At 52.9% G+C, this 22,121-nt stretch overlaps 1 protein-coding gene across 2 annotated transcripts; it reads left to right on the plus strand.

Annotated features, from left to right (window-relative positions):
* The first annotated feature begins 16,266 nt into the window (after positions 1-16,266).
* On the plus strand, positions 16,267-21,636 carry EGR3 (early growth response 3). Of its 2 annotated transcripts, XM_075556517.1 has the most exons (3): positions 16,631-16,753; positions 17,196-17,248; positions 18,060-21,636. In XM_075556517.1, the coding sequence occupies exons 2-3, from the start codon at positions 17,209-17,211 to the stop codon at positions 19,067-19,069; spliced, it is 1,050 nt and encodes a 349-aa protein (XP_075412632.1). In that variant the 5' UTR covers positions 16,631-16,753; positions 17,196-17,208; the 3' UTR covers positions 19,070-21,636. The 2 variants fall into 2 exon arrangements, with proteins under 2 accessions (XP_075412630.1, XP_075412632.1); XM_075556515.1 differs by lacking the exon at positions 17,196-17,248 and having other exon boundaries at positions 16,267-16,753.
* Positions 21,637-22,121: the final 485 nt, after the last annotated feature.

The raw sequence follows: 22,121 nt of genomic DNA on the forward strand, positions 1-22,121 counted from the left end.
TACAAACCTAGACTGTTGCCTCTACTGTCCAGAGACTTTGGCCATGTGGGGTGAGAGAGAATATAGACAGACACAAACCCCACGCCCTGAGTTGTGTGGCTGTGAGCCCTCTAAGGGTTGAGGCGTCAGAGAAAGCAGTCGAGAGGTAAATGAATGAGGAGGAGACAGAGGGAATGGAGCAACCTATGGTGAGGGAAGAGGGACTTGGGGAGAAGGGCCTGTCAGCAGAGTTGTGATAAAGGCACACAGAACAGCTGCTGGCCCATCAGTGTCGCATTACAGTCAGCAAGGTAAGTATGGATTTACTTGTGCTTACTTACTAATCTGTTGCGCATCAGTTCCCATAGGACTAAATGTGCCTGGTTTATTGGTTAGTCCACTCCTGTGAACCATAACCAGTGTTCCTTGAGGGTACCCAGAGACCCACACCTGCAGCTCACCAGCATGCCCCTGATCCGCAGATGGCACCTCCAGTCTGGATTTGCCCCAGGGGACACTGGCCACGACAGTTCAGGGCTTACCTGTCTTTCCCCACACACCAAAAGCCAGGCCCTGCTCATCCCCAAATCGTCTGTCCATACGAGCATGTGTGCACGCACACTTACACCACACCTCTACTATAGGAATCCCGCGCACCCACACTGTAAATACAACACCCACACAAAATCACATGGTGCATGCACCCGCTAGACTCTCCCGGGTACCCGCTCTGCCAAGCTCTTTCTAGACATCCATGCAAGCTGTGTGCGCACCGTTCCATGAGCAGAGTCTGAGCGTGTACACGTCACCTCCACCTCTCACGCCCAGCCGTCCAGGCACACCAGCCATTGCTGACGGACGCACGCCACCCCTGGGATTCCACTCCGAGCTCACCACAACTCTCACTTGGCTGGCTGTCTCCTGGGGTGGCAAGTGGGGATTGGGGGAGCAAAGGATTTTGTTTGTCCGGAGAGGAAAAGGCAGGCAGGGGGCGGAGGACCAGGACTTTGCTTGTCATCCACAAAGGCAGCTCTCAGACACACTCCCCTCCTCCTCAGGACCCTCCCTCCGGCCTCTCTGTCCCTCTATGCCAGACCAGGGAAAGGAGAAAGCTAAAAGGGGCCCTCAGAGTTGCTAAATTGGTCCTTGGCGGAGAAGGGGAAACGCGTCAGTTCCCTGGGGAAGTGGCCGAGCCCAGGGCAGCCACAGGCCCCTGGGCTTCTACTCCGATGGAACAAAAGTTGCTCAAATAGATCTGACGCTTTGTTTTCGAACCCAAAATACCCGGTGGTGGCCGCCGGAAGTGTGACCGCGGGAGGGAAGTGGGGCGAGAGAGGAGGATTCTTTCGAGTTTCCATTGCGGGTGCGGCAACTTTTTCTTTCACTGGGGGTCTAACACGAAGCACTCTCCCCGTCCTGAGAGAGGGCTTTTGAGAAGGGGGAGTGCGGCTCTGTGATTTAGGGCTGGGGTACCTTACACAGCCACAGCCCGGGCCCACTTCTATCCCTGCCCCCATAGGGGGCGGCTCAAAAAGACCCGGTCCTCACTGGCTGTCCGAAGTTCATCGTAGGCCACCTGGTGGCAGGGCCGGAAAGCTGACCCAGGGAAGAGGGCCTGAGGGGGAGGGAAAGGGGTCAAGTTCAGAGAACTTGGACTCTACGCACCTGACATCCCTCATAGGCGCTAATGAACTGAAAAGCGAATACTTATCCCATTTACATAGTACTGTTCAGAGAGCCTTCAATAAACCAGGCCAGAGGTAGACTAAATCACAGTTCCAGATACTCAGATTCAGTACCTTAATAAGTCAGGGATACCAAAAACAGAACTCACTGCCAGGAAGTTGATTCCAACTCAAAACGACCCTGTGGGACCCGGTAGAATGGCCCCTGTGAGCTTCTGAGACTGTGACTGTGTAACGGAGTAGAAGACCTGGTCTCTCTCCCTCGGAGCAGCTGGTGGTTTCAAACTGTTGACCTTGGGGTTACAGCCCAGCTCCTTATCTACTATGTCCCTGGGCTCTCGGAAGTCAGAGATACCGATGCTCAACTCCAAAATGCAAGAAGAACTTCACATAAGAGGATCGCAGGCTGCACCCCACCACACAGTTCCCCCCACACTCTGTTGGTTGGTTGTTGCTGCCGTGAAGTTCTGTGTGGCTGGTTTTCATCGCAGCAGGCATCACTCCAGATACATGTTGGAGGGTCACCTAGTCCCACCCTGAATACACATTGTTGTTGTTGTTGCTGTGTAGTGTGCCAGCCAATCTATCCCCACTCATAACCACCCGGTACAGCAGGGTAGTTGGGCCCCCATAGGGGTCCCTAAGCTGAAATCTTTAGGGGAGCAGACAGCCTGATCTTTTCTCCCACAGAGCAGCGGGTGGACCCTTTTGACAGTTTCCCAATATGACACAGGTGCACAATAAAGTATTGGTTTTTGTTGTTTTTATTTTTTTTGAGATAACAAAGATTTATTTCCTTATGTGTTTTTTCATCTCAGAAAACGTTCTTCAAAATACATCTTTCTTTTTTTTAACATTTTATTAGGGGCTCATACCACTCTTATCACAATCCATACATATACATACATCAATTGTATAAAGCACATCCGTATATTCTTTGCCCTAATCATTTTCAAAGCATTTGCTCTCCACTTAAGCCCTCTGCATCAGGTCCTCTTTTTTTTCCCCTCCCTCCCCGCTCCCCCCTCCCTCATGAGCCCTTGATAATTTATAGATTGTTATTTTGTCATATCTTGCCCTATCCGGAGTCTCCCTTCCCCCACTTCTCTGCTGTCCATCTCCCAGGGAGGAGGTCACATGTGGATCCTTGTAATCAGTTCCCCCTTTCCAACCCACTCACTCTCCACTCTCCCAGCATCGCCCCTCACACCCCTGGTTGTTTTTATTTTTAATAGTCTCAGTGGCATATACTTCCTATATCATACTTTTTTAAAATCATTGTACTGGGGGCTCTTACAGCTCTTATGACATTCCATACATCAATTGTTTCAACCATATTTGTACCTATGTTGCCATCATCGTTTTTTAAATATTTACTTTCTATTTGAGCCCTTGGTATCAGCTCCTCTTTTACCCCCTTCCTCTCCCCCCCATATCATACAATTTAATTGCTCAATCCTATTAAAAAGAGTTGCTCAATCATTGCCACAATCGACTCGACAATGTTTTCCTCTGGTACTCATGATGGTCAGCACCCCACTTCTCAGCCTCTCCTGGTCTGCCCCGCCCGAGGTAATCATTAATCCAGTTGCTGCCTCTGTAGATTTACCTCTCCTGGATTTCTCACACAGAGCATCACACAAAACATAAACAGGGAGCAAATAACCACAAAAACAACACGACCGACAAAACAGAAAAAACATCAACCCAAAAGAAAGCAGACAGCATTAAAAACTGAAACAACGTTCAAGAGAGTCAAAGGAGAAAGCACCTGACATGGTGTTCCATTTCCACCTGGCGACACCAGCCAGCAGACACGAGAGTCCATCCAACAGGGAGTGCCTTTGCCCCATAAATCAATCCGTGGCCATCTGGTCCATTCCAACTCTGGGGACCTCACGTGTGTCACCATCAAATTGGGCTCCACCATTTCAGCACCTGCTTTTGCCCAAGGAGATCACCAGACCTTTCTTCTGAAGTGCCTCGGCCTGAATTCCAACCACTACCACATGTTAGCAGCAATCAGGTCACCCGCACCTCCTTCCCCCGAAGACGCCCACAGCGCCTCATGGACTCATCCGTTTATTTTATAATGTTGAGACCTGCTGAACTCCAGACCCTGGTGCGAAGGGAGGGAAAAAGGGAGGGACACGAAACAGGGTCCTGAGGAGAGAAACGTCAGTCGTGGAGCCTGCCCTCCTGGAAGCACAGGGGAGGATTTGGAGGCAGACAGGTGTCAAAGAATTTCACAAATAAATGTTAAAAGGCGTAAGTAGAATTACTGACAACCTTATAGTTGCATGGTGCGCTGCTAACCACGAGATCAGCAGTTCCAAACCACCAGCCGCTCTGCTGGAGAAAGGCGGACCTTTCTACTCCTTTTAAGAGTTAGTCTCTGAAACACTGTCCTAAGGGGTGGTGGCAGTGAGTAGTCTGGTTTGGTTTGAAAAGGTGGCATTTGAGAGTTATCTTGCTGGCGGGGGGGGGCGGTTGGGGGAACAGGGGAGGCCTTGCTAAGGAATGGGTTGGGTTCAACCTGGAGAACCTCCTTAAAGGAATCAGCAGAGAACTAACTGGCCATGTGGGTGCTGGGTGCAACAGCAAATGGATGGGTCCTTCTGGTAGAAGGACCTCTAGGCTGCTCAGTGGGTTCATTCTTGGCTAATGGCACCCGGACACGGGAGATTTGAACTTGTCTTAGGGAGGTTGGATGGCCCCGCCAGCAGCCAGGGCCTGTTCTCTCCGGCCTATGAACCCAGACTGCAGTTCACAGGCGTCTGCGCGGTCTCGGCCCTGGGTGATATTTACCGGTTTTTAATGATGGCAGGGTAATCACCCCAATGAAAAACTCCCTCCGGGCTCGGGGCAGCCAGACTGTGATGAGGAAACCGGGAGGCATCTCGGGGCCGCCGGTGACTCATGCTGAGTGTGCTGGTAGCCAGAGCCGGCTTGACACTGGGCGAGAAAGACGTCCGGGCTCCCTGTGCCTGGCCAGTGCTGGACTGAGGGCCATGTCCCACCCCCATAAGGACACTGGCCCTAGGCCAGGAAAAACAGGGCCTCCCTTCCTAGGCCTGGCTGGTTCTCCGCTGACACCCCATGGGCAACCCTCATGCCCTCCCACTACCTCCCTCAGCCAGCGCCTCTCTCTCCACTCAGGACCTCAGCACCACAGTTGCCAAGAGTTGGAGGAGACCTCGCTCCAGTATGCTTATTGTGCCGGCCCAGAAGACCCACTCTCATAAGGACACTTTCCTCTATCAGTGCCTCAGTTTCCCCAGCGCAGTAGCAGTGGTGGCTCAAGATGCCCCATTCCACCCCCACCCTGCCCTTGGGTGGTGGGAGCATTAATTACAGTGTGTTCCTTGCTTTGAAGATGAAAAGTGCCAACGATCATTACCACCCAATTAACGGGGCTATTAGCCCTGGAGTTTTTGGCTGATTAATCCTACCTTCCCCCCAACCCGGGATCCATGTTGCCCCCCTCCCATGCCCCTTCTTTGGACTCCCCTACCAAAACCAAAACACACTGCCTTGGAGTGAATTCAGACTCATATCTTGACTCCCCAGGACCAAGCAGAGCTGCCCTTCTAGGTTTCTTAGCCTGGAGATCTTCACAGGAGCAGAGAGCCTCGCCTTTCTCCCTCAGAGAGACTGGTGGGTTCAAACTGCTCTCCTTGCTGTTGGCAGCCTAATGTGTAATCCACCATGCCCACCAAGGCTCCTTCCTCCCCCTCCAGTATTTCATATGAGGTTAGCATCCTTTCCTGGTCCTGTTCACAGCATCCGGAATGGGGCCTGGCAGAGTGTCTAGAATATTCATTCTTCAACAAACATCTAGTGAGCATTTCTGAAGCATTGGGAGACAGCAGTGCAGGGCACAGGACATTCTGGTAAGAGCTCACGTGTCTGGATGGGATCTGATGTACACTCAGGGCTGAGTTCTGTCTACCACCTCTCCGCCTGGAGGCCTCGTCTATCCTGCCGTGATGACTTGGCCTGCTATGTGCGAGGGAGAAATGCTAGAAGAGAGGTCCTGGTAGGTTCTACTTTGAGAGATGAAAGAAATAAAGGCAGCATGGGGAGGGGGGAGAGAAACCCGGTTCTCTGCAGAGTGCCCTCCCTCTCCAGTCCCCTCCTCCTCCTCTTAGGAGACCTAGACCGTCCTCAGGTCTTACTCAAGCCCACCTTCTCTATTAGGCCTTCTGTGACCCTCTCCAAAAACATTTCCTCCCTAAGTGCCATAAGTGGTCCTCATCCCCTCCTGACTCCTTCATTCCCATGTCTCCTAGAATCATCCCTGCTAGATTTGTCATCTTCACATCACTTTAAACGGCGAGCTCCCTGAGCAAGAACCTAGTTTAAGTCTGCTTCCCTCCACAGAGGGTGCACAGGAAGGGCTGAGTAGATGTTCCTTTTAGTGAGCTCAGACTGCCAAGTCCCAGACCCGAGATGCGCCCCCTTGGAATGGAACTCGGGTGGACAAGGGCCTCCCGTGCTGTAGTGGGCAAGGATGAAGAACTTAAAAAGGACCAAGAGGGCAGGATGAAGTGACTCAGGCTCCCCCCTCAAACTGACCATGGTTCGGAATCACCCACTTGGACCTGAATTTGGTCAACAGACACTTAGTGAGAACCTGCTCTGATGAACCCAGTGCTGAGGCTGGAGATACCAAGATGGAAAGGACCCAGCCCGGGCCCTCAGTGACCTTGACCCCCGCCACTTCTCTCCCATGAACTTCCTAGACGACGCTGGGCTGTGCACAGCCCACTTAATTCTCATCAGCCCGTGTGTGTGTGTGTGTGTGTGTGTGTGTGTGTGTGTGTGTGTGTGAGAGAGAGAGAGAGAGAGAGAGAGAGAGAGAGAGAGAGAGAGAGAGAACCAACCTTCTTTGTGCATTCACATGGACCCTGCTTCCCTGCTTGGGAAGCCCAGGCCGTCAGTCAGGTGATGGATACACAGGCCACGGTGGGTTACAGCTGGGCCAATAGTCAGCCCTCAGTGTGATGGGATGAGCCTGGGGGCAACCTTAGTCCTTCAAGAGCTTCCTTTTTATGAGAACAACACCTTGACAACCTCAGGAAAAGCCCTGCCTAAGCTATCTGGTGAGAGAGGTTGCTTATGCAACTGGGACTCACAAGAGTCATCCACTGCGTTCACTTTGGAGTCCAGATTTTTTTTTTTACCCCATTGAACAGCAAAGAAGACACCAAAGAGCACGGCTCTCACTGGTGATCCAGATGAATGAGGCAACATTCCAGGTGGTTTCTGGCTAAGGAGCACACTGAGGTGGAGAGCTGATTAAAAAAAAAAGGATCTAGAAAAAAAAATAATTTTAAAAATTATAGTTTAAAAGAAAAGAAAAAAGGGACAAGGATCTAGGGAGGGCAAGCGTCTCTGGTTTCCCAAAGGTCCTTGTTATAGACTTGGGGTGGAGAGGCTGGGGAATGGGCCTGCTAGCCCTGTGGACTCAACCTTTGTCCTAAGGCAAGGCTGGTCCCCAGCAAGAGGCTGGGGGCTTGGATGGAGCACCACAGGAGTAAGAACTTGTTCTGGGGTCTTTCTCTCAACTCCTGCTCCCTCCTTTTCTGTCATCCTGTCATCCTCTCTTTGCTCTCGGGTCTTGCCTCCCACCTTCACTCACCACCCCCACCACCCACCACCCCCCACCCAGCATGCAAGACTTTTTCTGGTTCATTTCAAATTGCAAAGTTCCTCTTTCCATAAAGTCCCATCCCCAGAGAGTCCTTTTAGCAGAGACTCATCCCTCCCCGCTGAAGCAGGGGCTGTCCCACAGTGGCACCCAGGGGACTGGCAGCCCCTTGAGCACCTGACTCTTCTTACCCTCACAAGCCTCTGCCGGTCCATTCCTCCTTCTCCCCAGAGCCCAGCCCAAGTCCTATGGAGCCCCTGCATTTGATGAGGTGCTCCACCACGTGTCGCCTTCTAGCCCGTCCTATGGCAGACTCAGGGGAGTTGGAAATTTGAAGTTATTCAGTCCAGCCCCTTCCAGAAACCCAGGGACACAGACAATTTATGACAGAACCCAGAACTTCTGATGCCCAGCCCAGGGTGGGTATTCTCCACCTGTCTACACGGCAGTCTTCCCAAGTCTGCTTTCTAGCTTAGACTTCCCTCCCTCCCTGCTCCCTCATCTCCAGATCACCCAGGACAGTAATTGGCTATGTTTGGGAGTGTCTCCTGAAGGACCCACTTAGCAGACCATACCCTCCAACCCGCAAACTAATATTATTTTGTTGTCAATACAACTGTTAAATATAGATATGGAGGTACACCAAAAATATGGAATTTTTTTCAAACTATTTAAAATTTTTTACAAAACAACCTTACCACTTTCAAAGTACTCTCCTTTACACTTAATACCTTAGTCAAATCTGAGATTCCATTCTTGGAAGCATTTTTCAAACTCACCTGTTTGGATGGCAGACAGTATCTCCCTCGTTTTTTTCTTCACATCTTCTACGTCCTCAAATCGCTGTCCTTTCATGTCCCTCTGCACTAACAGAAATAAAAAGAAGTCACATGGAGCGAGGTCAGGTGAGTAAGGTGTATGGGGCAAGAGAGGCATGCTGTTTTTTGCCCACAACTGGTGCACTGAAATGGCTGTGAGAGCAGGTACGTTGCCATGGTGGGAAAACCAGTCCCCCATCTGCCACAAATCAGGCCTTTTTTGTCACACACTGTTGCACAATCTTTTCAGAACCTCTAAATAGAAAGCTCGATTAACAGTGTGACCTGGTGGAACGAACTCCAAATGCACGATGTTAGAGTTGATGTTATGAGTTGACATTTTTGTCCGTTCCGGAAATTGGCAGACGTCCAGAATGAGGTTTGTCATCAATCAACATTTCACCTATTTTGCAATGAGAAAACGAGTTTTTCCCATAGCACTGTGTTCAACGTCACATTGGTTTCTGCAACATTTTTCCTGAGCAGGAAACAAGATTCCACAACCGCACACTATTCTCTGAAATTGGCCATCACAAAAAGTGAGGATCATGTGAAACTGCTTTTATGAAAAAATTCACTGTGACTGGAAAGAATCTTCCCAGCAGATGCCACTGAATACACTAACTCAGAGTAAGTTGCTCAATACTTGCTGGGGGCAGGATGTGCACCGTTTTGGGGGGTGCCCCTCATATACATATATATATTAATATCTATATACATATATATTATACACATATGTGTGTATATAGATATGTTATATATATATTACTTTGTAACAAGGTTCTGTCACTCTGCTCACAAGTTGTAGTTGGCCAATTCCTCCGAATTGGTTTTGACTCCTAGTGACCCCATGTGACAGAGGAGGAGAAGGCTGCATGGGGCTTTGAGGCCATGGTCTTCAGGGAAGCAGGTTACCAGGTCTGGATCAACAGCAGAACGCCTAACTGTTGTGCTCCCAGGGCTCCCGAATCACCCTTAAATTGCTTCCAGTCTGATCAAAGCAGCCTGATTCGATGTGAACCTGGCTTGTTTTGAACACAGCCCCAAGCAGACGTTTAAGATGGGAGTGTGTGCTTGGTTTAGAGGGGGACCTGTGACCGTGAGCCAGCCTAGAATAGCAGGTGCACACTCAAAGTGGCCATTCCACCTACTGAGAGTCCCTAGCAAAAATGCTCCTCATCCCTGGCCTCTCAGGAATGGTAAGGCTGAACCCCTTTCCTCTCTCTTGGCCTGGGGCTCCTCTGGGCAATCCAACAGGTTGCTGTGGAGAACATTCCAGTTTAGCTGTGTTTTATTCCTTGCTGCCGCCACAAGTTTGATAGTGCTGCCTCCGTTTTGCTCACGTCTTCCATCTCGTTTCTTCCCTCTCATGAAATTGCCTGACACTGGCAAAATGGCGACGATGGATGGAATTTAATGGGAGTCATGTGAACCTGAATTCAAATCTTGGCTCAGCCCCCTCAGTGGCCAGGTTGCCTCCAACAAGGCTTCAAAGGAAAGGAAAAGCCAACAAAACCAAACTCCTTTTCCTAGAGAAGGAAAGGAGAGGCAAAGTGCTGAGAGGCAGCCCAAAAGCCTTCTCAAGGGATTGTTGTAAAGCATAAAGAAAATGAAGCCTGTCCAAGGGTCTAGCACAAGGTGGGTGTCAATATAGGGGCCCCCATCTTTGGGGACTGTAGACAAGAAGCTGTAAGCGCGAAACCTCTTGTGGTTCCGCACACTGCGCTCAGCTCTGATGCCTAGCCAGGGCACCATCCACCAACGTCGCCATCAAACCTGTGCGTCCCTTTTAGACTGCGAGCAAACTTGCCCTTTCCTTCCTCATGTTTTGAAGTTGGGTCATTGTGAAGAAGCAGCGGTGACCTCTAGAATGCCACAGAAGGTTGATCAGGGAGAGTTCCAATTCACAATCGCTTGGTTTCCTTAGGGCCTCCTATGGAACACCAAAATACGGGACGCAACTGAGGACCCTGAAGAGAACTGTCATTTAAGAACAATCCCATGAGCATAGCCCCTGCATGTAAGTGCGCCTGCTGTGATTTGAGAAATACCAGCCACTCTTTGCTCCCCAAATCTCCCACTACTTGTCACGGTGCTTAGTGTCCCACGATAAACCTTATTCCATCAGTAGTAATGAGCATCTACTGTTTTCCGGCCCTCGGGATGGAGTACAACTCAATGTAAAGAAAATCCAAATCTTCACAACTGGACTCAGTAGGTAACTGCATGATAAATGGACAGAAGACGGAACGCATTAAGGACTTCATCTTGCTTGGATCCACACTCAATGCTCATGGAAGCAGCAGTCAAGAGATCAAAGAGCCATTGTGTTGAGTAAACCTGCTTCTTTAAAAATGACTTCTTTAAAGTGTTGAAAAGCAAGGATGTTATTTGAGGACTAAGGTGGGCCTATGAATATGAAAGTCGAATGTTGAATAAGGAAGACGGAAGAAGAGTCGATGCCTTTGAATACTGGTGCTGGAGAAGGATATTGAAAGTGCCATGGGCTGCCAAAAGTACGAAAACGTTGGTCTTGGAAGAAGGACAGCCAAAATGCTCCTTAGAGGCAAGGATGGTGAGACTCTGTCTCACATGCGTTGGACATGTTATCAGGAGAGACTAGTTCCAGAACAGGACATCATACTTGGTAAAGTAGAGGGACAGGGAAAAATAGGAAGCCCGGGACAAGCTGGATTTATTCAGTGGCTACAGCAATGGGCTGAAACCCAAAAACAATTATGAAGACAGTGCAGGCCCGGGCAGTGTTCTGTTCTGCTGGGAACAGGGGCGCTATGAGTTGGAACCAATTCAGTGACACTTAACAAAAACAAATGCTTTCCCTGCTAAACCTTGGGCTTAAATCCCCTGAGTTCTGTATTACTTTCGCTTACTATTTACTTACTACTTACATTTTTTTAGTGTAAATACGCTTTGCAGAAGGCAAAGCATTAAATTGCTAACGTTTGAGGTTAGACTCAATTGGGGGTTTCTTTTGCAGAAGTCAGCAGTGAAGGACTGGACACCTTTAGGAACAGGAAGAGCTAAATAACTGTGGAGAGCAGAGGCGTCTGCAGAACTGAGGGCCAACACGGAACAGCGATGGTACCATTTTCTGTGGCAGCTTTCTGAAGCCACAAGCTTTCTTTCCCTAATCCTTTCACTGAGACCAACATGTCCACTGCCTCCATAAACAAGATCATTCGCCAGCAAGCACAGTTGGTGAGGCTGGGTGGGTTCTGAGAAGAGAAAAGCCCAGGGCTGGGCGGCCTTGGCCCTGCCACAAAGAGGGCAGACCTGCCTTTCACCATCTCCAGGTTAAGGACGCCCTGAACCAGTGCCTACTCGCTCCCCAAACAAGTTCAAGATGTAGAGTTCAGGTAATTAGGCCTTTGGCAATCTCACTTAAGCCCGCCAATAAAACTGAGACAAACACCCTCAGCCTTTCCTCAGTCTGAGCAGAGGAAAGAAGAGAGGGAGGTAAACATTGCTGGTATGCTAAGTTCAAGGCTTGGCAACCAGCTGGGAGAAGGCTATTAGTCTACAGGGCCTTCACTTCACACACCTCACCCACACTCCACACCCGGGGTTGTCTCCTCTTGCTACAGAGCCTGGCCTCCGCCTGCCACCATCACTCAGGGTGGCAGTGAACACCTGTGCTGGCTGCACCCTGAACAGGAATCAGGCAGCAAGGCCTAAGCTTGGCGACGCGGGCTTCCCCAGTGTGGCAGAGGGGGGATGGAAGGATCACCAGAGTCCTTCTCCTGGGAGTCACAGCCTCTCTTCAAAACCATCTAAAGAGGGCCCCAGAGAGCTAAAGAGCACCTGAGGGCCTTCTCTGTACCCTGCCTCGTTTCACCACTACCTGTTGCGTGCTCAGTCCTTCTCTGGGCTTCTGGAGAATGGGGCTATTCCTTAACAATCTCTGGGTTGGCACGGTGCCCAACAGGTGCCAGGCACGAAAACAGGAGCTTCCTTTTATTCCTAAGAAATAAACCCCGCTACCTCTGTCTGTGTTCGCTCTGGTGTGGAAGGGAAAGCACCACACCTGTTCCCTGGCTCTAGCTATACCACCTAAACTCATTCCTTGGAAAAACAAGAGGAGAGTTGGGGGGTGGGGCGGTTGTTACATGGTGAGGAAGAAAGGATCGTTTCATCGTAATAATTTCTATTTGTTGAGTGTGTTTTAGAGAACTGACATTATAAGGATTAAAGCCCCAAACCAAGCCCATTACCCAGTCCATTCTAAATCACAGTAACCCTATTGGACAGAGTAGAACCGCCCCACAGGGTTTCCAGGCTGGTGGTGTAGTGGTTATGTGTTGGTTTGCCATCCTCGTGGTCGGCAGTTTGAAACTACAGCAGCTCCATGGGAGAAAGACTGGGCTTTCTACGGACATAAACAGTTACAGTCCCAGAAACCCACACGGAATCAATGTTGGCAGGATGGCAGTGAGTTTTGTTTCCCTATCTTTTTATGTCAGAGCAAACTCACCTTTCTCATGAAGAATTGCCCCTGTGTTTAGCGGACCAACACTTGATAACCCATTATACCATCAGGGTTCCCTACAAGGATTACCAAAATCTTCCTAAAAGGTCACTGCCATCAACAATCAAGTCGGACTCAGAGTAACCTTATGGGACACTCCTATGGGTCTCCAAGATTGTACATCGTCATGGGAGTAGCAGAACGCATCTTTCTACCTCAGAGCGATGGCCTTGCAGTATTACCCAATCTAAAAGTTTTTAAAGGCACTAGGAAAGAAATTCAGAAATGTGTCAAAGTTCATACAGAACCTTCAATGGATGCTCTTTAATTGAAAAGACTCCCAGTCTATGCTAAGAGGTTGGCTTCTATCTAGAGTCCACGACAGCAAGCAGACCTCTGCTCAATGCTTGCCTCCAGAAGTGCTCACTGAAGATAAGGGTGTTACAGCAAAGTGTGTGAAAAGGCAGATGGTGCCCAGCTATCACGAAGAATTGTGCCTGGAGTCTTAAAGCTGAGTCAAGCAAGCAGCCCTCTAAGTGAGGCTAAGCTAAGTGCATACAGAAGAAGCACACCAGCCTAGGTAATTCAAGGATTATAAATAATAAAATCCAAGACCAGAGAGGGAATTGTATTGGAGCTTAAATTCTGAGCACCTGGTTTGCAGAAGATTATGGATGACCCAAAATCCATTTGCAGAACCTCGGCATGGACTAAGTCTCCACCGAACTCCTCAGACCATGTACCAGACATGTGACGGTCTGTCCTCAGTGCATTGGAAAGATGGGTTGCTGCAGATACAGTTAGCTTAAAAGTTAACCTCTTACCATTTGTTTGCCTTCTTGACTCATTTTTACTTGTTCTAGTGTGTATTATTTTCTGTTTTCTTTGGTATTGAAGTTAATCTGTGTTTTAGAAAGCAAACAAAAACAGTTGCCTGGTCTACTGCAAGCTAGCTCTTCTCCGTGAAATGTAAAAGGACATTGAGCCTAGAAGGGCTTGGGAGACAGCACCTTAGTCCCTACACTTCACCAATGCCAGCCCTTGCCAAATAGAAGTGGGTTTCAAGTTCCTCGCGCTGCATCTCCTCCTGAGGTCCCATCAAGGGGGACAGTGTGCCTCAGCTAGGGACTCCCAGAGTTGAGGACAGAGGCCTCTCACTGCCTTCCAGCTACCACCTCTGACAGAACTGTGCCTCCCGCGGGGAGCCAGGGAACTGCCGCCTGTTTGGGGGCCGGATTTAGGCCGGGGACCTTCAATCTCCCGGCCCCGAGCAGGAGCTTTTGGGAGACCCCAGCCGCCCGGGAGACTCGGAAGCAGGAGCTGCAGAGGGACAGAGACTGGGACAGGCGCGGTGGAAACTCGCTAGTCTAAAGTCGCTCCGCGCCTCTCACCTACGGGCAGGCTTCGTGGTCGGAGGCCAGAGCCGCTGGCTAATATTGCTAATACCCCCGACCACCTCCCTGGGTGACGCTAAACTGGTGCGGTTCCTTTAAAGGCTGCGGGTTTTGTTCTTTTCTTTTCCGCTGGATGCCAAAATATGCAAATCAGGGGACCGGAATCAGCAGCCAAATCTAGAAGGAGAAGGGGCGCGGCCGCCGCGTCACCGGATCCGCTCCTTGTATGGCTCTTCCCGGCTTGGCCGGCCGCCCCGAGACCCTCCCAGCAGCCGGCGGGGCCCCTCCCGCGCCCCGGCGCTCTCACACCGCCGCCCACGCCCCCGGGCGGGCCACTAGCCCCCCAGGGAGGGAGTCGGGGGCGGGTAGCGCTGCATGCCCTGATTCGGGCCGGAGCTGGGGACCGCTGCAGCGCGCTCCCTCCCTGCGTGGCGCGGGCGGAGGAGAGCCCGGGGGCGCTGTGCCTCCCCGGCAAAGGTGTGGGGAGACTGACAGGAGCGGGGCGGGGGTGGCGGAGGGAGGGCTCGCGGGTGGCGGGAATCCCTCCTTTCCCGAGAACTGGAGAAGTTCCGGAGGAGGCTGGGCTCTCCACGGCGTGAAGGGGAGGGGAGGGGAGCGAGGTTGTCATCCACCCCCACCACGATGTGCAGCCCGGGAGTTCCTCCCACATGTCCCCAGCCCGCGCAGCCCTCCCACGGCGTGAGGCTTGGGGATCCTCTCTTCCTCCTTGTCAACACACCCACTCCCCCTGAGAAATGCACGTTCCCCCAACTCCGACTCCCCAGCGGGGCACGCGGGATTCACCGCGCCCACGCGGCCATCGATGAGGGGATCCTCCCACGCCGAGCCGGTGTGATTCGGGGTCGCTCTCCCAAGCTCCCTTCCTCTCCTCCCCCTCTCCCGCGGCCCGGCCGTGCGCGCGCTCCTGGAGCAGGCCTGGGGAGGCCCCAAACGCCCCCGGAATTCGCCGCCACTCGGGGAGGTGACAGCGCGCCGGGTCAGAAAACAGGCGTCCTTTGGCTGCAGGGCGCGGGCACACAGTAATGGGGGCAGCCCTGTGGAAGGCGAGGGGGCGGGAAGAGACAGAGGGAGGCCGCCAGGGTAGCTGAGGCTGTGGGTTCAACCGTCTCCAGCTGCAACGCAGGAGCAGTCCCTCCACAGGCAGCAACAGAGAGCACTGCGCCCCGGGCCTGCTGGGCCCTGCCATCCGGTGGCCAAGGGGGGTCGTTTTGGGAGCCTATAGAGACTTTATAGGGGTTCTAGTGTTTGTTTCCTATCTCCTACCCTCCATTTCCTCACCACCACCCCAACTGCCCGTGTCCCCCCCACCCCCAACCCTCCCCAAGCTTGGCCCTGCCTCTGGCGCAGCCTCCACACTCTGTCAGTTGCGAGTTCGAGGTCAGGATCCCAGTAAGAGGCAGGGGCGTGAGCAGCGAATCAGAGATCAAAGCGGCCCCAAAGTAGTCCAGGTCTTGGACCAGAGAGCGGGGACAGACACGCTGGACTCCTCCTTAGCGAGAATCGCCCTTTTCTCACAGTGTGGATTAGGGTCCCGCCCCTGGAGGGCACGGTGAGCGCAGGACTACTGGGTCTCCCTGCACAGGACACCGCTGGTCTTTTCTTTTCTCTTTCTTTGCGCCAGGCTGTTCAAGGCCACTTCCAAATAGCCTACCGTTGCCCCAGCTCCTCCACCTCGCGTCTTACAAGCGCACTTTCCTAGTGCAGACCTCAAACTCATGCACGGTGACTGCTTTTTTAACTTGGCGCTGCGCGGCGCGGCGCACTTTGCTTTCAACTGCATTCCTCTTTCCTCTCATCTCCCTTTTCACTTCTCTTTTATCACTCGCTCCTTCCCTCTCTCTTTTTTAAAGAGCGGCGAGCAGTGCGGGCGCCTCACGTTGGCTGCGGCCCGCTTCCTGCTTTCTAATGTTCCATTGTGAGGAGCTTCCATTGTGACGTCGCGCCCCTTCGGCTGGGCTTTGTCTGTCCATATATGGGCAGCTACGTCACGGAGCTTTCCCGGGGCTCAGATAAATAGGCTGGTGGAGTTCCCTGGCTGGGAGCTTTTGGGCAGCAGTGAGCTTGCTAGGAAGCGGCGGGGCTGGTGGTGGTGGTAGCAGCGGCGGCGGCAGCGGCGGCAGAGGTGGTGGCGGCGGCGGCGGCGGCGGCAGTGGCGGTGGTGGATCGGGGGCGGGGTGGGGGGGGACCGCGGGCGCGCGTCTGTGAGATCAATATTGAGGCCGCATCCGACCCCCGAGGACCCAGATCCCCTTCAACCCAGCCCCCCACCCCCGCACACACCCCACCCCACCCCAGTCCACCAGCTTCCTAGGACGCCAGCGGAGGATTACGGAGGACTATCCCCTTTTGCCCCTGCTCCCCCCCCCAAAAAAAAGAGATCCCCTCCCCGGGCCCACCCCTTCCCCTTTCCTCCCCCCCCCCTCCCTCCGAACTTTCCCTCTCGCATGCTTTTCCCCTGCACCACCGACTGCCTCTCGGATGCCGCTCGCCCGGGAGCTGCGCTAGGAGCCGGCGGCAGCGGTGGCGGCGGCGGCGGCGGCGGCGGCGGCGGCTCGGGAGTGCTATGACCGGCAAACTCGCCGAGAAGCTGCCGGTGACCATGAGCAGTTTGCTAAACCAACTGCCTGACAATCTGTATCCCGAGGAGATCCCCAGCGCCCTCAACCTCTTCTCAGGCAGCAGCGACTCGGTGGCCCATTACAATCAGATGGCTACAGGTAAGGGCGCAGGGAGGCAGGGGAAGAAGGGGAGAACGTGAGCTGCCGCTGGAGACGGATCGATGGAGGGATGGATGGATGGATGGATGGATGGATGGATGGATGGATGGATGGATGGATGGATGGATGGATGCATGCACGCATAGAGAGATGAGGGCGCGCTGGGAATTTTCCGGGGGGCGAGTTGCTTTTCCCACCCACTCCTCCCACCCTCCCGGATCGGGAAGGCTGGCTTGGCGACGCCACGGTAGAGGCTTCGGTTCTCCCGGGCGGTGGCAGCCGCCAACTGGAGGGAGGTAAGTGCGAGTGGTCTGGGGATCTCCCTCCCCACACCAGGGGATCGAGCGCCGCCGGGCCGAGCGCAAGGCGTGGTGCTATCGCCCCCTTCCCCGGGAGGAGCCCCGCGTCTTTTTCACCCGCGTTCTTCCCCTTACTCCCTCAGCCTCCCACCCGGGATGGAGCCATGTGCGGCGTGGAGTCCCCGCGGTGGGAGAGGTACTGCGACGCTGCCTTTCCAGGGCGTTCAGTAGAGTCCCGGGTGTGGGGATGGCGGGGAGAGGGGATGGCCCACCCGCGGGGGTGGGCTGTCATGGGGGGGAGGCGATCCCGGGACCGGGGAACCTGGGAAGGATGGCCGGGCTTCCATCGCCCCAAGTCCTCCCTAGCTGGGTCTAGTCTTTCCTCCTCCGGCGAGAGCCAAAAGCTCTTTCAGGCCGAGAGACTGCAGGGGCCGGAGAGCTCCCTTTGCGGGCGTGGGCACCCCTCAACACGCAGGAGACAAAGCGTCGGAGGGCTCTGGGTCGCCGACCGGGGCGCCGCGCGCTTTGGGGGCTTCGGGAAGGCGGGCTGAGGCGCACGTCCCCGGAGCGGCCTGGGCTGGGGCAGCTGCCGAGTTGGGTGAGCGAAAGACCCCGAGCCCGGAGCGCTCAGGGTCTGAAACTACCTGTAGCTGAAGCCACCTGCCCGCCCCACCTTGGGAAGAACAACAATGCTTCTGACGCGCGCGTGCGCGCACGCGTGGATGTGTGTGTGGTACGTGAGTGTGTGCGCGACGTGTGCGGCGGTGTGTGTGTGCGCGCGGCAGCCACTCCACACCCCGATCCGTAGTATTTTGCTGTCTCCAGGTTGCACCCGGGAGCGCGGCACCGCCCGCTTTGCGCCCGGCTCCCCGTTCTCCTTAGCCAGAGCGCTTCACCCGCCACCCCGCCCCGCACCCTGGGCACCTGGGTCAGGACCTGGGCGCCTGGTCCCCTGAGCCGGCTCGGCTTCACTCACCCCTCCCTCTCTTCCCTCCCGCTCTCCTCAGAGAATGTGATGGACATCGGTCTGCCCAACGAGAAGCCCAACCCGGAACTCTCTTACTCGGCCTCCTTCCAGCCAGCCCCCGGCAACAAGACCGTGACCTACTTGGGAAAGTTCGCCTTCGACTCCCCTTCTAACTGGTGCCAGGACAATATCATTAGCCTCATGAGCGCCGGCATCTTGGGGGTGCCTCCGGCCTCCGGGGCGCTAAGCACGCAGACGTCTACGGCCAGCATGGTGCAGCCACCGCAGGGCGACGTGGAGGCCATGTATCCGGCGCTGCCCCCCTACTCCAACTGCAGCGATCTCTACTCGGAGCCCGTGTCTTTCCACGACCCCCAGGGCAACCCAGGGCTCGCCTATTCCCCCCAGGATTACCAATCGGCCAAACCGGCCTTGGACAGCAACCTTTTCCCTATGATTCCTGACTACAACCTGTACCACCATCCCAACGACATGGGCTCCATTCCAGAGCACAAGCCCTTCCAGGGCATGGACCCTATCCGGGTCAACCCGCCCCCAATTACCCCTTTGGAGACCATCAAGGCTTTCAAAGACAAGCAGATCCACCCGGGCTTCGGCAGCCTGCCCCAGCCACCGCTCACACTCAAACCCATCAGGCCACGCAAGTACCCCAACCGGCCTAGCAAGACCCCGCTCCACGAGCGACCCCACGCGTGCCCAGCCGAGGGCTGCGACCGCCGCTTCAGCCGCTCGGACGAGCTGACCCGGCACCTGCGCATCCACACGGGTCACAAGCCCTTCCAATGCCGGATCTGCATGCGGAGCTTCAGCCGCAGCGACCACCTCACCACTCACATCCGCACGCACACGGGCGAAAAGCCTTTCGCCTGCGAATTCTGCGGGCGCAAGTTTGCGCGTAGCGACGAGCGCAAACGCCACGCCAAGATCCACCTCAAGCAAAAGGAGAAGAAGGCCGAAAAGGGGGGAGCGCCCTCTGCGTCCTCGGCACCCCCTGTGTCCCTGGCCCCCGTGGTCACCACCTGCGCTTGAGCCTCGGGCCCCCAGATTCCCACTTTTTCCGTCCAGTGCCTCCCGGCTGTTTGTCTGACAGCAGCGGGGGAAAGCCGGCCACGGAGGCGCAGGGGCCGCGCCCTGGCCTCTCCATGGACGTGCGGTCCCTTGCTCCCCTTCGATGCCCCCGTTCCTACCCTTTCACACCGGCCAACGGTCGGGGGGTGGGGGGGCTGAGCAAGAGACGCCTTCCCCCGGCTGCCCCCTTAGCCAAGGCGTGGGGGCAAAGGGGGCGTCTAGCCTGCTTTGTTCAGTTGGGATCGCCTTGATCCAGGGGCCGCGGGCCCGCGCCAAGGACCTGAAGGGAACTGAGGGTGGGGAGGGTGGGGCCGGTCCACGCCTGGCTGGACCCAAGCACCTCACTCTCCCCCTAGTCTCCCTCTGTTCCCCCTGGAAGACCAGAGGAGAGGTGGGTAGGGGTAAAGAGCGCACCAAAGCGCAGAGCTTGCTGCCCGCCGCACGCACGCGCGTCTGTGTGCAGGGTTGCGCGCGTGCTCTTGTGTGTGTGTGTGTGTGTGTGTGTGTGTGTGTGTGTGTGTGTGTGTGTACGCGCGCGCACGTGTGAGACTCGAGCTGAACTGGCCTGTGTCCACCCCGAACTCTTCCCCACATTGGGTGCCCAAGCCGCTAGGGTCTGTCTCAGGCTGGGCGCCTGCACGTGGCAGGACGAGATGGTCTTCCATCTGCTCGGAAATCATGTTTCCTACAGAAATGCCTCGGACGTCGCCGCCTCCGCCGCCGCCCGCCGCTTCTGGTTTGGCCCCTCAGAACCCCTTTTCCGAGTGCTTCCCTCTTAGGCCTCAGGGCAGTTTGTCTGATCTTCGGGGAGAAGGAGCAGCCATCATTGAGCCTGCCTTTAAAATGTATTTCTTCAGCCCCACTTTAAAAAACAAAAAATCTATATTCCAGAGTTTGCCCTCGCTCATCTCCCCTCTCCCCTCCCCCCTTTTCTCTCCCTTCTTCTCCCTTCTCCCATCTCTCACTCTTACCCTGAAAGGCAGGCCTCAACCAGCCACCCCATTTCACCCGTTGTTTGTTTCCTCGCTCCCAGACCGGTTCTCCTTCCCAACCTGGATGGGAGAGCTGGCTCTGTTTTGCCATTTGTCAGACAGAATTCAAATATACATATGGTGTGTGTGTGTGTGTGTGTGTATGCGTGTACGTCTATGCATATATATGACACATATACACATAATATGTATTTCCTAGCAAAATTAAATTTCTAAGGTACTTGGCTGTCCAGTGCAGTGCACTGGAATAAAGAGGATTTGTAGGCATATACAGCTTTAAATGATTTATTTTTTATGAAAAACTTAACTGACAAGATTGTATCTGTGTGTGTATGTGTGCATATGTGTATATTTATATATATATACATATATAGCTCCAAATGTTCCTCAGCGTTCAGGGGAATTTTGCATTATTCCATGTTGATGAATGAGGCATATCTTTTCCATATCCCAGTCTCACCTTCTCCCTGCCCTACCTCACCTCTTCTCAGGCACCCTCCTCCCCAGCTGTCCTGTCCAGCCTTTCTCTGTGTAGGGGTGGCTCTTTTCAAGTAGAGTAGTAGAGAAGGCTGCTCTTGGACACAGCTTCCAGCACAGTCTTGACTGAAGGTGCTGGTCCCTATTTGCATTATTTCTCCTGTGGTCAGTAAGCTGCCCAGAGAGAAGGAACAAAGGTCTGGAGTTTACAGAATGTCTGTTTTTAAAGTCACTTTATGCGTTTCCCACTTTTTTTTTTTTTAGGGAAAAAAATTTTTTGGGTGGTAGATTAAAACTAAGAGGACTCTAATGAAAGTAAAATAATAATAATCGAAGAGCAGGGGCTTGTGAATTTCCAGGTACGTGGACGACTTTGAAGGAAAGGGAAGGAGGTGAAGTTTGCCAGGAGGGCCTTTTTTTTTTTCTTCCCCCAGCTGACGAGTAAAAATCTTTCTTTGCAGAGACAGTATTTTGCTGAATACTTTTTATAATGTAATGATTATTAAAAACAAAAAATTTGGTCACTTCAAAGCTGGAAGGAGGAATCAGATATCCTTTCGTATTTTTCCCTTGCTCCTTCTGGTATATGCATGTCACTGCATGATAGCTCTGAGTTTTTCCTTTGTTTTAATAAAACTGTTCTCAGACATTTAAGCTAAACTAAGAGAAAAATAACTTTGTTGCCAAAAGGTTGTGCTATCCAGATTTTTTTATATGTCTGCATGTTTAAAAAACAGAACAAAAACAAAATGCACTCTAACTTATGTGAACTGAGAGGGGGAAAAATCAGGTTTTAAACAGGAAAACCTACGGGGAATGATATTTTTTGAAAGACTTTTGTATAAAGTTGAGTACTTAGAAAAAGACAAACCAGATGTAATATATTTTGTGGATGTTTTTATTTCTTGGATTTATAGTACCTTATACTAAGGTTAAAAAAATGCTTGATATTGTGAAAAGGTGAAATTCTTCACCAACATTTCATTTGCTCCTTTGTCACATTGTTATGCCGATATCATAGTTCATGAAAACAGCATTTTTAAAAATTGAAATATTGAAATGGTGTAATGTTGTACCATTTGCACTGTGAGCAAATGCTAATACAGTAAATATATTGTGTTTGCTGACAATCAGCCGGCCTATCAATCTCCTTATTTTATTTCTTGTTGTTCTAGCATAAAGTTTTTGGTGTGGCCTATTTTGTTGCTTGGTTTTGGGGTGGGGGGTTGTCTTGTTTTGATTGGTGGTTTGCTTGCTAGGTTCTTGTGCCTGGTTTTGCTATTCCATCTCTGAAAAATCTTTAAGTAGAAATGTGGGACTCAGTGCTGTTGGAAGCTGGTCAGCATTTTGCGGATGTTCTGGTGTTTATAAATCCAGTTTTTCAGCGTTTCTCCGGCTCTAGAATAGGTTTCCCTTTCATCTTTCTGGGAGCCTCAAAGTGCCAGAGACAGATTAGATAAACTCTCTTCATTTAATGGCTCTGACAGGCAAGACTGCTCATGGGAATCTTCTAGAACCCTTCTCTCTGGTTTCCCATGAGCACT

The sequence above is a fragment of the Tenrec ecaudatus genome, chromosome 8 (assembly GCF_050624435.1).
Source record: "Tenrec ecaudatus isolate mTenEca1 chromosome 8, mTenEca1.hap1, whole genome shotgun sequence".
NCBI classification, from domain to species: domain Eukaryota; kingdom Metazoa; phylum Chordata; class Mammalia; order Afrosoricida; family Tenrecidae; genus Tenrec; species Tenrec ecaudatus.

Excerpts from the sequence above, each read along its gene's own strand:
- EGR3 (XM_075556515.1), top strand. The coding sequence starts at position 16,600 with ATGACCGGCAAACTCGCCGAGAAGCTGCCGGTGACCATGAGCAGTTTG. Across the intron at positions 16,754-18,059 it reads TTACAATCAGATGGCTACAG|AGAATGTGATGGACATCGGT; the intron begins GTAAGGGCGCAG and ends CGCTCTCCTCAG.